The sequence below is a fragment of the Manacus vitellinus genome, unplaced genomic scaffold (assembly GCF_001715985.3).
Source record: "Manacus vitellinus isolate BGI_N305 unplaced genomic scaffold, ASM171598v3 scaffold_13_pilon, whole genome shotgun sequence".
Taxonomy (NCBI): domain Eukaryota; kingdom Metazoa; phylum Chordata; class Aves; order Passeriformes; family Pipridae; genus Manacus; species Manacus vitellinus.
In genome coordinates this window covers 17,063,539-17,077,102 of record NW_021938999.1, presented here as the reverse complement: position 1 = coordinate 17,077,102, position 13,564 = coordinate 17,063,539, and the positions used below count along the sequence as shown (strand labels likewise).

Genomic DNA, 13,564 nt, shown 5'->3' with positions numbered 1-13,564 from the left:
TTTAATAACAATCCAGTGCCCTCTGCATATCTTTCTCTATCATAATGTCTCCTAATTTCTGGTATGCTCAACTCAAGCACTGCACTACACGTGCTGTGAGACTGCAGCCTTCCCCTTCAGGGGTGACCTTCTCAGTAACTATAAGCCAAACCTGAAGATGAATATTTATGCAATAAACATATCCAAAAGCTTGTTCCATGAAACAGAGACAGACAGTGAAAATAAAATTTAAAAATAAAATAAAACCCACAAGAACACACAAGCTGAAATGTCTTTCCCTCACATCTTGTCATTTCTCCATGTTAAAGAGCCCAGTTAGACCTCAACAAGAAGATACCTGGGTAAAATTAACCATACATTGTGCTCTAGATGGATTTCTGTTTGCATTTATCACAGAGCACCCAGCAAGGCTGTGAATAAATGTCTTGTGTAGAAAAGCATCTCCTCTCCCTACTGCAAATGTTCAACAGCATTAACATTGTCAGATTCTCCTGTGTTGTCTCTCTGTTTCTCCTTAACTTAGTGGATTTCTGCAGACAGCAATAGAGATGTCAAAAAGCACCTGAACAGAACCAGACTTATCTGCAGTGCCCTGCACCCCATTTCTTTGTATTTGACTCCACCTCCCTTCCACAAACACCCTCCTGCACCCCCTGTGTTTTATTTCTGCAGTATCCTTAGCCTGTTGCTTGGTCCTTTGCTTTCACTGTCACTGAAGTGACATGCTGTAACCATCAGCCATGACGTCCTTTCCGTATGATTAGACTGTTACCATTAGAGACACTGAAATGTGAGAGCAAGTGCTCAGCCTTAGGAAGACACAGGGGATCCTTTTGGATTATGCTGAGTGCCATATAGAGGCAATGGCTTGCAAAAGGGGAACAAGTTGCAGCAAAATGGACCTTGGTTTCTCTGAGCACCCAGAAGCTGACTTTTCCTGGGAACCAGGCATGGGCCCAGGAAATGATCACTCAAAATGTCACTTGCAGCAAAGCCAGATTCAGATTCTATACCACCAATTTTTCTTTCTTTTGAAGCCGAATGCAAAGCCCTGGACAATTCATAGCGAATTTAACCAATGTGCTTAAAAGCCACTGTTGTCAAAAAGAAGGGCAGAAATATAAGATAGAGCCACTAACCTCCTGTCATTGAAGTTACAGGTCACATTTGCTTTTATTCCAGCATTCAGGCCTAAAGTATTCTCAGACAAAGAATCTTAGAAACCATTCACAGGGTAAAATTAACACCTGCTGATTGATCAAGATTTTATTGATTGCATTTCCTAAAAGTAAAGACAGTGAAAAAGAAATAGAAAAAGTAGCACATCTCTGTTTTCCCATCTGTTCAGAATTCACTGCTGTGGTTTCTATCTCCGTTTTTTATTAAATAGTCTTTGCCCTAGAGAAAATAGTTCTTTTGATGTTATAGTTGACCTTTCGGGTTTACTCTACATAAATTTTTTTCCCTGAAGAAGGTTTCTATCGCTGCAAAAAAGGAGGAGAAAATAATACCAACTCTTTTTTTTTCCAGCTACAACCTACATTTAAATCAGTGCAAAAAGGTCACCAGATTTTGTATCAGCATTTTATGTTTTCCCAGCAAGCTCTCCTGTATTAAACAATGATCCTACAGGAGTAAGCCACTCCTTTTGAGAACTTGTTTTTTACTTACTCACTGTATTCCTGTAAGATTTTCGTTTAGCTGTCTGCAAATTATCTTTTAATGAATCCATCTCCTGAGTATTAGGGATGGTAGTAATACTTCTGTAAGGAACACATGAGGAGGAAAATTCTCACATGGGTATTTAGGACTATACCATATAAACAATTAAAGCATTCAGTGTCTGCAGAAAATCAAGAGGCAAATCAGCAGTGAATGTCAATTATACATCTGCAGCATCACAGAGGCAGATGGTACTTTAATTGTACATCCGAAACATTATGGACAATTTTCCCCAACCCAGACTCATTGAAATATTGGCTTTAGCACCTAAAAATATCAAGACAGGGTATGTGTGCAATGACTCATCTAAGAATTCATTTCAGTTTGAAGATAAATATTCCACCAGTAAACCAATAACAATCTCCAAGATTCATAGCTCAAACGTGTTGTCTTGATCTAGATAAAAACTTCTATTGATGAAAAGCAATGGGGCGACTGTACTGCTCATACCATTCAGCTCAGAGTGTGAAATTGTCAAAGAGTTTGAAGATCAATGAGCCAAATTCTTTTGATTGCATCTGTAGAAATTGGAAATGTCATGGAGATAAGTAGAATAATATGGATTTACACTCTATTCCCAGCATGATCCTAAGAGAAGAAAGCTCAAATCCTTCTCCCTCAGACAGGAATGGTTTTGTGCAATGGGGGAAGTTTTATGGAACTTAAACAGACTCAACTACACCTTCTGACCATGGAAAATCAATTGACACCAGCCTACATATGAAAGAATGACTCTGACTATCCAGAGACAGTTGTGTTAATGCACACATACCAGATATGTTGCAAATGCTTCCTTAATTAAAGATTATTAAAAATTAAAACTGACTGCTCTCTTATTCAGAGATTACTATACATTATTCAATTTGCAAAATCTCTGGTAATTAAGCTACCTCCTGCTTTTTTATACATGGACCATGATGCAGATTCCAAATAGGATTTGTTCCTTACTCCCAACATGTACAAAACTGCTGGAGTTTTTCAGTTTGTCCACGTGTTCATGCATTCTTAAAATGTCCAGTAACTCGCTGCCATCAGTTTACATTTTATCCTGCAAGTGGATAGCACTCATTTTCTCCCCTTCTCCCCAAATATATTCAGGGTAAGCCACAACAGACACATTTTAGTTGTAGCGTGAGCACAGGTGCATTTTGTTGGAAGAAATGTAGAAAGTTAATGTTGAAACATGTTTTTGGAAGGAGTATTTCAGGTAAATCCCTAAACAGAGACAAACCAAACAGGAACCTTCAAAACAGGATCTGGGTCCAAGACAGTAGGCACCTCTGGACTTTGCAGCTTAGGTTTAATTCCTACTGATGAATCAAAGCTCTCACAGAAATGTCACATGAATGATTCTTTATTTATCTCTTCAAATTTAAATGGGACATCCAAAAATGAGAAACTGTTTAAAATGGCCTAAGCACTACCTGATCAAAGAAGTCTAGTAGTACAACTTTGATAAAAGAATGGCTCAAAACATTCCCACAATACGAAAACATTTGTGTTGGAAACAGTGTAAGCAGCGTGTTTAGTTTATTATTTCTTGCAAGACAGTGAACACCAGCTACTGCAACTGATATTAGATACAGAGGAGATTAGATAGAGAGTTCAAGAGAGGCACTCCATCAGTAAGGGACTCTGAACAAATAAGCCTTTACTTATATACTGCAGTAAAGGTGGTGACAAAACAAGTTTCTGTATTGATCAAGAAGGTAATACAGGTCTCTTCTTATGGAAATTAACTCCTGACTACAGAACAAAATTACGAAGTGGGAAAAAAACAAACCCCACTGCTGGGGACGTCAGCAAATTACAAAACTTCCCCATCATTTCCTTGTACCATCTTCTAGTGTCTGTAATTTTGTCTATTTGAAGCTTAAGTGCTTCCTCACAACACCATTAAAGCCAGCAGTCTTAGAATACTGACTCAAGGACTTTGGTCTGTGCAAAATACTCATCCTATTTTAAAGATGTGATTACAGAAAACAGCATTCCACATAAAGCTGTATTTAATATAGTAAATAAGTGCAATTATTATTACTAATATCTTGTTAAAGGAAGGTACATTCTCCAACTCTGGGAAATCTGACCTACAGAGCTGTTTGAGGAACAGTACAAACACAAATCTCCCTGTAGCTCCTTCTTGATCTGGAAGTTAGAAGCCCTTCTGGAGGCAATGGGATAACAACAAGAAAAGCTTGTTTACATGAGAAGGTTGATTTTGGTCCGTCATCCAAACCTCGGGAACTCCATCCAAGTCAGAGATATCATGACACAAACACCACTGGTCCGACATCGTGCAACAACTGTCCCATTTGCCCCACATCCACCCACCCAGAGTCTGTGCCTTGCTGCTAAAGAAGCCAACATGAGAGGTGTGGGTTGGGTTTTTGATCAGTCAATGTCCAGCCTCATAGGATTCACATTAGGAACAAAATCTGTGTCAATCCTCTGGAAAGGCCAACATTTTAGGCCACGTAAAGCTAAGCAAACAACCTCTCAAACACTCCAATTAATTGATCTCTGGTTTTATGAAGGTGGTCAAACTCTAACCCCCTGAAAATGAACGTAAATGCAGAATAATTGGGAACAGCCTTTGCTGCCAGACCTCTGAAATGAGACCAGAACAGGCGAAATGGGTTTTTGAAAAGCTCATGCCAACTCTTTTCTATTACAATAGCTTATATAACAGCAGTAATAATGACCTTCACTAGACATTTCCTTGAGTACTAACAACCTGGGGTTAATGGTCCAAGGCATAGTTTTATGCAGTCAACTACCACAGCCAGCAATTAATTACCAGGAAATACAATGTGCTCTGACCACTACAGCTCAATTAGCCTCATATTATTAAAAAATGAAAACCTTGTCAATCTTATTTACTGTGAAGATGTTCTGGATTTTATCTTAGTATATTAGACTAAAAAAACCCTTGAACCTATATTAAACCAAACATATGTTCTACGACACTCCTCCATTAACTTCACACAAATTATGGGGAGCCAAAGCCGAGTGTCTTGCAGTACGAGGATTATCACAGCCTGCCTAGAGATAAAAAAATATTGTGGAGAAAGGCTCTGTGTGAATTCTGCTTCTGTGCTAGAAAAACCTCCCTAAAAATAATTTTCAGCTCTCTGGTGGCTGTAAATGGATTGAGAGAAGGGAGAACAGTGAAGGACACACTGCAGAGAGCATCCCTTCACTGGCAGGAGGTGGGCAGTGTGTGCTGGGAGAACGACTGGAAGGGAAAGGGATGTTCTGTTTTCACCAAATTGTGTGATGCCTCGATGTCTCTGCAACTGATTTACAAAGATAAGAGAGTAGATTATTTTTGTACTCGGCTTTGTGCTCTCCCAGTTTATGTTCATTCGTTACATTTTACTATTTCAGCAAGGCTTTTGCAATACGACCTGAAAATTAAGCACTTCGGGATCAAGTGTCATTGTTCCTGGTCAGCTGTTTGTATTTCAGCACCATCACTGAAATACAAGGGGACCCAAAAAGCTAAGTCTGGGCACTAGAGCTAGCACTAGGAGGTGCTGGCTTTAATTTGGGAATTACCAGCTTCGATCCCATGAAGGATGCAAAAAGCTGATAAGATTTTTGTTTGTAGATCCATTCCTCTAAATAGGTTTCTGGCATTCACTATAGCTTTTGTTTCCATGAAATACAGACACACTGTGGATCTCTTCATGCCTGGGAGGCTGCTCAAGGAGCAACTGGTACCACAGTGCCTTCAAGTAAGATTTTGGAAATATCACTTCATCTCAGGCATTGCTGCTGGACGAGTGTGTGCTGTAAGGGTGCTTAGCAGGACTCCATAATATGATAAGACCATTCAAAAATGCAAGCAGGAGCCTCAATCAAATGTTTTGAGAGCTTCAGCTTCAGACCAGCCCAAGAATTCCTTTAAAAAAGAAAATTCATATCGCTAGAAGTTGGTGATGGGTTCAGGTTAGTTTGATGCTCAGTGTCATTAAAACCTGTTTGTGAAATGGCTGATTTCAACTGACTTCTGCAAGTTTCAGTGTTTAAAAGCAGAAAGAATTAAGACCTGTGGGGGCAAAATATATGCATCTGTCTTGAGGAGAGCAGGGAGGTGTTTACCCAAGGTTTGTCAGGGCTGGCAGGGGCGGAAACACACATTCCCTGGCAGCCTTTATAGTGGCTGTGGAGAGCTGGGGACACTGCTGGCTGGGGAGAGCCCAAACCTCGATCCAGTGCCTCTGACTGACCCCCCATCCAGCTGGTGGCTTTTGTTTTCAGCAAGACACATGAAGCGAAGCAGCCGTCGCTGGTGCTGACAGATTTTGTGAGCGCCGGCAGGACTGGCCACCTGAGCACAACAGCTTTAGGTGCCACGTCACAAAAACCTGCATTTTCATGGGATGCACTGGGGAAGGATCCACGTGGGGCTTCTGTACGTCTCGGAGCCCTGATGTGCTAACCACATTAGCCTGTCAGTGGGCTGGATCACTGCCACACTGAGAAATTATGAGTACAGTAATTACGGAAGTATGACATTCGTAACCAAAAGGCAAAGAATAGGAAAAATTACAATTCTTAATGTTACAAGTCCTTCCAATGCATTAGTAGCTATTCATAACATTGCATTTTTATTATGGCAATTACAGCATTTTTAACATTTTATTTTGGTTTAGGGATATCAGTCAAATTTTCCAATGCATTTTATTTTTAAAAAGCCGAAGTGATATGATTATTTTATATACTGCCAAAACAAGTTGTCATATTTAGTGATCTTTTCAATCTGTTAATATGTTACTTTCTTCCTAATGGTAGAAAGTCTTCAATTAATCATAATGATAATTTACTCAAGTGCCCACTAATTCTCCTCTACAAATAGTGATGCTCTATAACATCGGGGGGAAAAAATCAATAGCCACATCTCTGATGAGATAATTTTATCAGTCATTCAGAATGAGCAGCTGGAATACAAGGCACAAGTCATATTCATAATAAAAAAAATAATAAACCTATAATCCCTCTTACTGTTTTAAAGTGTAGTAATAAACAGGAGAATTCAGATGTGCAAACATTACGGTCTGCTTCTTCAACAGCATGTTCATGCAGAGGGACAAGGAAAAGAAAATTGATGGCATGCACTAGAGCAGAATCGAAGGATAATGATTTTATAGCCCTGCCGCTCAGATGGGTAAAGGGTGACATCCACCACAGGGAAGCCAAGAGTAATCCCAGGGAGTGTTTAATCTCATTCAGCTGAATTAAATCACTGTGTTTGAAGTCCTACTGCAAGTTTACAAAGGCAAATACTAAAGTTCAGATATAATTCAGTGCTATGGGGGAAATTATCAACAAGAAATGGCTAAATTCCCAGTCCACGGTAGCATGCAGCCACACAGCACCGAGCAGGAATTTGCTGCTCTCATCCCATCCTCTAAAAGAGCAATCAGCGAACAGCTCAGCTATTGTTGCTCGTGAAGCCCATTAGCAAATTACTGCCTGGCTGGAGCAAGGACAGACCCAGGGAGGAAGGGAATTCCTGCCAGCACGGCTCCTCCCCAGCGACCTCCGGGTGCCGTGGCGCGTTATCATCTCCTGCCCAGACCTTCTGGGAAGGCTGCGGGTGGAGCCCACACACCTGCACGCTGGAAATATCTGTGGAAGGAGCATGGAGAGGGCTGCATAATCACCTCCTCTTGCTGCTCAAGTGTCCCCACAGACCTCATTTTGGGCATGAATCTGAAGAGGGCCAGATGTCGGCGGCGCAGCCGGTTCCCAGGGGAAGGCGTTACTCATTCCCGAGCAGTGCTGCTCACACCCAGACCGATGTATATCGGTCACGCACTGCTGACACGTCACACTGCTTCAGCATCAGCTGAGAGCTGCATTAACCTCTGCACCGTGCAATGGCAAGGAGTGGGTTTTGTTTTTGCGGAAAGAGCGTGCCAAGCATTGACCTTCCAGGTCAACGCGGTCTGTGGATGAGGTTGCAGCGAGGAGGTTTGAATGTCGAGGGCTTTTGCACACTGTCAACGTAGAAATAATTTAAGTCTGAGATGAGAGAGGCAGAAAATGACCTCATCCTTCCACTGTAACCTTGCTGCTCCCAAAGGTTTTAATATGATCCTCCAAGATGAGCTGTGCTGCTGCAATCTGTCTAGAGGCTTGAGAGGGACAGAACACAGCTTTATGGGGGGAGGGGGAGTAGTCCTAGGTCTAAATGGGGTTTGGATGCTCTATATCTTTTTAGTTAGTTGCCAAATTCGTCTTCACAAAGGCAGACTTCAGACATAAAACTTAGCAGTTAAACATGTGAAATAACTAGTGGAATATCCAGAATGTTGTCGAGTCCAACACCTCAGAAGCCAACCAGTCAGGGCATGGCCCTCCCAGCATTTAGTAAGGATATAGTTAAATCTTTGAGTGTGTTTTAAGAGCAATGCTATAGTGTTCAGTGCTGCGTTTCAGAAAAAGGATCAGATCAAGGAGACTCACGTTGTTTTGAGGACTCCAGTGTATCTTTCTTTGCTTGAGGGGTGGAAGGATGATTCAGGAGAATCCTCCTAAAAAGGAGGTCTGGAAGCACAGCAGAAATCTGAGATTTTCAGTGAACAATGACACTCAGATGCCAATTATTTATGCTCCAGTTTAGAAGCAGAGCAGTTTTCACATGTCTTCCTGTTGCAGGTGTCTGTCTGCCTTAGACATCCGTTGAAATGTTTTCAACCCCAGTAGAACAAGGAAACACCCAGGTTGGCAGCCTTGATATTGGGCTTTTCTCACTCTTCATCCTGGCCATTGTGAACACCACAGACTGAGTTAATGCTACACATTCCCTGCTTTTTTCCCCTTGAAGTATAGAGATCACTGAGTCCCATGTAGTGAAGATCACCTAGGAAATCTCACATGCAGCTCTATTCCAGCCTCAGCTTGAATGCAGCTCAGACACAAAATAATGATTTTTGAAAGCATCACACAGTCTCCTGAAATGAAAGATGTTCCTCTGAACACAAGCAGTTACCATTAATTTACAAGTGTACTTGTTTTCTTATGTTATATAGTTGTTATTTTCAAAGAAAGTATTTATATATACAGACCAGAGAGAGTAAAGTTGTATTATAAATAGCAAAAAGCTTTATTCTGATGGAGAAGGTGAAAGCATCTAGTTGGAGCTAGCTGGAGCCAGCTTTCCTGGAAATAGAGAACCATGCTTCTCTTCCCTACCATTTTAAGATAATTTTATATTAATTGATAAACACTGAGCTGTGTGTCTTGCTCATTGGAACCTCCATTGTCACTTAACACAGATTAATTAGTGTTAGTGTTATGACCCACGGTAGTTTGAAGGTCAAGTCTCTAAAATCTATTTTCATGAGGTGCAATAATGCTGTCTCAGGAGACACCAGGTATCATAACTTATTGTGCTGTTAAAATCTGTGCAATCAATATGTCTGCAGCTTTAAAATTTTACAATATACTAATAAGATAGACATAAAATCCTACTGGTATCACACTCCCATCAGCATTAATGATCTTAGCACTGCAGGTGTTACTGTTCCTAACAAGACACGGTATTTGCTATTTCGTGCTTAGATGCTCCCTCCTCTTGATTCACAGAAACTGAGGAAGCTCTGTTTTAATGATTTGATAATGCTACAGGCAGAGTTACTTTGGGCACAGTTCAGCCCAATTTACTCCACGCTGAACCAGGCAGTGTCTGTCATCTGCTGTGATCTCTGGAGCAAGGTAAAGGCAGAAGTCCTGCAGACCAAGCAAAATCCAGAGTCATTTGTAATGTAAGATATTTACCCGAACAGACAAGTTGCAGTTATATTTGCAGATTGCAGCCTTTGTATGAAACTAATATCTTTATGTTAGGAAAATATATGTTTAAGACCGAAATTCTCCTTCATTGAGCCTTTTCCCTGACCTGAGAGGGAAAAAAAGAAAAAATAATCATTATAAATAGGGGGGAAAAAACCCACCTGAGTATTAAAATGCCTAGAAAACAATATCAAAATAAGAGCCAATTCACTTTAGATTAATTAATTATATGGTCAATTTTTTTTTCAGTAAACAGAAGTAGGATCTGTCCACCTAAGCCTGCAGGTGTAATGAGATTCTTTGGTGAACTAAAGGCAGCAAGGTACAGCTTCCCAATGACCTGCTCTCTGGAGTTGCTTTGGGCCACGTCAACACCATGTCCTGGTAGCATTTACCAGGAGTAGGTAAGTCACCATGAGCTGTCATCATGGCTGGCACCCTGAAATGCCACATGGTCCCACTTGCAGGTCTCTCTGCTGGGGCACAGTGGTGCTGGATACCCATGTCCTATAGATGGTCCTTCCATAAGAATGAAACCCTATACCCCAAAAATGTCCATCTTTCTTAATTGACTAGACAGAAGCTTGGAATGAGCAAACTCCTGATCCGGATCACTCGATTTCAGTGCATCGAATCCCAGGAAGGTCAATTAATGGCTCTGTACCTTGGTTTCTTTACTTGCAGCACAAAGTGCTCTGAGGTACCCCACTGAGGAGATATTTTCAGACTATGATGCAGCACTGCCAAATGCTGCTGCTGATTATGTCTCCTAAAAAGTGGATGGTTGAATGCACATTCTGCATCCTATTGCAGGGGAAATGCAGTACTGAAATACTCCTCATTGCTAAAAGAAAACTCTCACTAGAGAATGCCCGTCGAAGTATTAAAAGCTACTTCTGTGGACTTCCCAAAGGCATCTAATCTTTGAATCTCTGGAGGGTGGCAGTTTTAGAAGAGATGCCATTATAGCTGCTAATTGTGGGATGAATTATACAAGAATTTATTATTGATTCAAGGGGAGCCTGCTCAGGCATGCAATCAAAGCCAAGGCAGAGCAGAGGGGAAAGGATGAGGCTTCTGTAGTTAACTAAACTGATTCACAACCCAAGAAAAATCCAAGGCAAAAGAGGCAGTTTGCAGAGTGCAGGATTTTACACACCAAATCACCTTTTCCACACCCATAACCAACCTCTAGTACTAGATAATCCAGGAGCAGAGCCCATAGCATTGCATGAATCCTCTCCCAAGCAAGAAATACCTCCCCCCCCACCACAAGCAGCCATCCACAGGGTCAAAGGCAGAACCCCTTTGGCCGTGGACCCCCAACCCAACCCAAGCCAGCCCATCCATGTGGGTCTGGGAGCAGCCCAGGGCTGTGTCCAAGGTGAGGAGACCCAAGGAGTCGTGATTACAGGCCAGAGCTGCAGAAACGCCCGACAAATCTCAAAATAACAACTGGGGCAAGGCCATGTAGCCACTGAAAGCCGTGATTTAGGAGAGAAATTTGTTGGCAGCTTGGCACCACACCAGAGTTTGACAAGGTCCATTCAAGGAGTACAGAGATTGCTGAAGGAGGGTTTTAAGTTGAGAATTCAGAGGGTAGTGAAACTAAAAGCATATTGAGCCCAAACAATGACACAGGGGTGACAGGCACTCATCAATTTATTTTTGAAAGAGAAATAGAGGCTGTTTAAAAAGCCAGGAAGGCCGGAGGTAAGCAAGAGGAAATAAAATGAGCTTGCACAGCAAGCAAATATAAAACAAACCATGCAGAGGCTTAATAGCATGTTTAGCATTTTGAGTAATGGACATAAAATTTGCTTTTCTCAACTTGACCTTTGTTAACAACCTTAGGCACTACAGGGCTCTTATCCTGCAGCATTCCCTTTACTTAACTCATCATGTCTCTGAGTGCTAGGGACCATTTCCTAATGCAATCAGGAGAGACATCAGTACTGATAATTATATAAATATATATATAATGCCCATGTATCTATGCATTCACACGCACATGTGCGCACACAGATGCTCCTTATGACAACTCTCCAGCGGAAACATTACACTGACATTTAGACAGAAAAACATCCAGCAGAGATCTTACACTAAAACCATCCCTGATGCTGCTGCACAGAAAATGGCAAGAGGAGCACAAGAGAGGAAAAGAAAAAAAAATAAAATCAGTAAAGCTAAACAACTGTCTAATACCCCACCAGAAGGGTTTATTTTAATTGCAACAGAACACTGGCGTGTTTCTGGAGTCAGCCACGTGGTTTGCTAAATAATCTTCTTTAAAATATTATAAATATGCAGAACTTTGAGAAGTAGGTCAGTGGCTCAACATGTTGTAGCAAATAGCTCAGATAAATACTAGTCATTACCCCGTGGTCTGCAGTCAGTAGGAGATGTGACACACTCTGCAGTTAGTTGAATGGCAATTCACTGCATTAGAGGACCATTCCCCAAGTGATACCACAGCTGAGTACCCGGTCACAGCTAACAACACACCTCTCAGCCAGCAGAGAAATCAAGTTCTCCCTCTCATCATTTAAGTTGTGTCACAATCAGCAAGGGCAAAAGCAGGAGGAAGCAGGAGGATGTGGGAATTCAAGACACTGATATAAAGAACAAAATGAAAAACTGCAGCTCAGGATAAACCCTGAACGCAAGTGCCAGCTCTGCCGGAAAGGTGACTTCAAAATCCTGCCTTGAGCATGGGTCTAGATGCACTAAAACCCATCGTGGGAGGAATGTCTCCATGCAAGCCCTACATGAGCCCTTTGCAAAGTTCCCTGGGACCTGTAAAAGCCAAGCAGCAGCTCACACAAAATCATCCCGTGGATTTGGAGCCCTGAATCCATGCGGTGCAGCTCCCCTCTCTCACCCCCCCTTCCCAAATGGATTTCAGCAAGCACTCACCATCAGCAGGCTCAGAGCAGATTCGGGAGCACGCTGCACAGCCATCTCCTCTCTTCCTACATACAAATCCTCCCCACGACTCGGTCAGCCCTCGGCCCTTCGTCACGGCAAAGCATCCACAGAGTCCACAGCTAACTGCAGGGAGAGAAACCCCAAATCAGGGTCGGAGAGCATTTGCAAGAGGAGGAGAGGATGGATGAGGGGGTGGGGAGGAGAGGAGGGAAGGAAATAACCTTCACAACCAGGGAAAGAAGCTTAAGCTAGGCCAAATTTTACACTAGAGAGAAGAGGAAAATGAAACAGAGAGACGGCTGGAGAAACAAGATATCGAGAACTGCAGGATATTTAAAGCTCAGGCACACGCCACCACAGAAAGCTGCAGCAGCACAGGACACATATCAAACACCTACATGACAGGTTAGGTCCAAGCCATCCTCCCCCTGCACTCGGACTGTCATTAATTGCTCTTAATTGCCACTCTCCTTCCTCCACCTAAATAAATCCTAGGTAGCACAGAACTGCCGTGCCCCTGACTCTGCATCTTCGTCCCTGCCCTGGTGATGCTAGCGCAGAAACAACGTCAAACATCGCCACGTACCGCTTCCAACAGGGTCAAACCTCTTCTCTCTTCTCGCAAAGCCCTGCTGCGCCTGGTTTGGAGAGCAGACGCCTGCATAACACAGACATGAGCAATAAGTGAAAGCAGCCAGAGCCAGGAAGCACCCGGTGCTCACTTGAGAGCAACAATTACCTTTATCGTATTCGAGAGAGAGCTGGGTTACCCACTGACCCTTTTCACCTTACTCCCCCCCCCAAGAAAGTCTCTTCCTCCTCCTCCCCTCTAAATGGACTCAGCTCCCCACGGAGCTAACACACTTCCCAGAAACATGTAATTACACAGGCTGTTGTGTTAGCGCTCTGATCACGCTGCCTGTACCGCATGGAGACGGCAGCCAGGCAGCCCCCCCTTCCCTCCCTTCGCAAGGAGATGCTGCAGCCTCCCGCCGGGCTCCCGCGGCTCGGGGGGGACACAGACGGCTAATTGTGAAAATGTGGCCGGTTAAGACGGAGAGACAAATTAGCCTTGAAAATAAGCCCCTTGTTTAAACGTTGGGTGTAAATG

The 13,564-nt window shown here is 42.6% G+C and overlaps 1 protein-coding gene across 2 annotated transcripts in view; it reads right to left on the bottom strand.

Moving 5' to 3' along the window:
- FRMD4A (FERM domain containing 4A) overlaps positions 1-12,960 on the bottom strand; it is a 368,735-nt gene extending 355,775 nt beyond the window's left edge. For both annotated transcript variants that reach the window (XM_018068125.2, XM_018068124.2), the window contains exons 1-2: positions 12,852-12,960; positions 12,442-12,576 (exon numbers count right to left, since the gene is read on the bottom strand). In XM_018068125.2, the coding sequence (XP_017923614.1) occupies positions 12,442-12,486 (45 nt within the window). In that variant the 5' untranslated portion in view covers positions 12,487-12,576; positions 12,852-12,960. The remainder of the gene's footprint in view (positions 1-12,441; positions 12,577-12,851) is intronic.
- Positions 12,961-13,564: the final 604 nt, after the last annotated feature.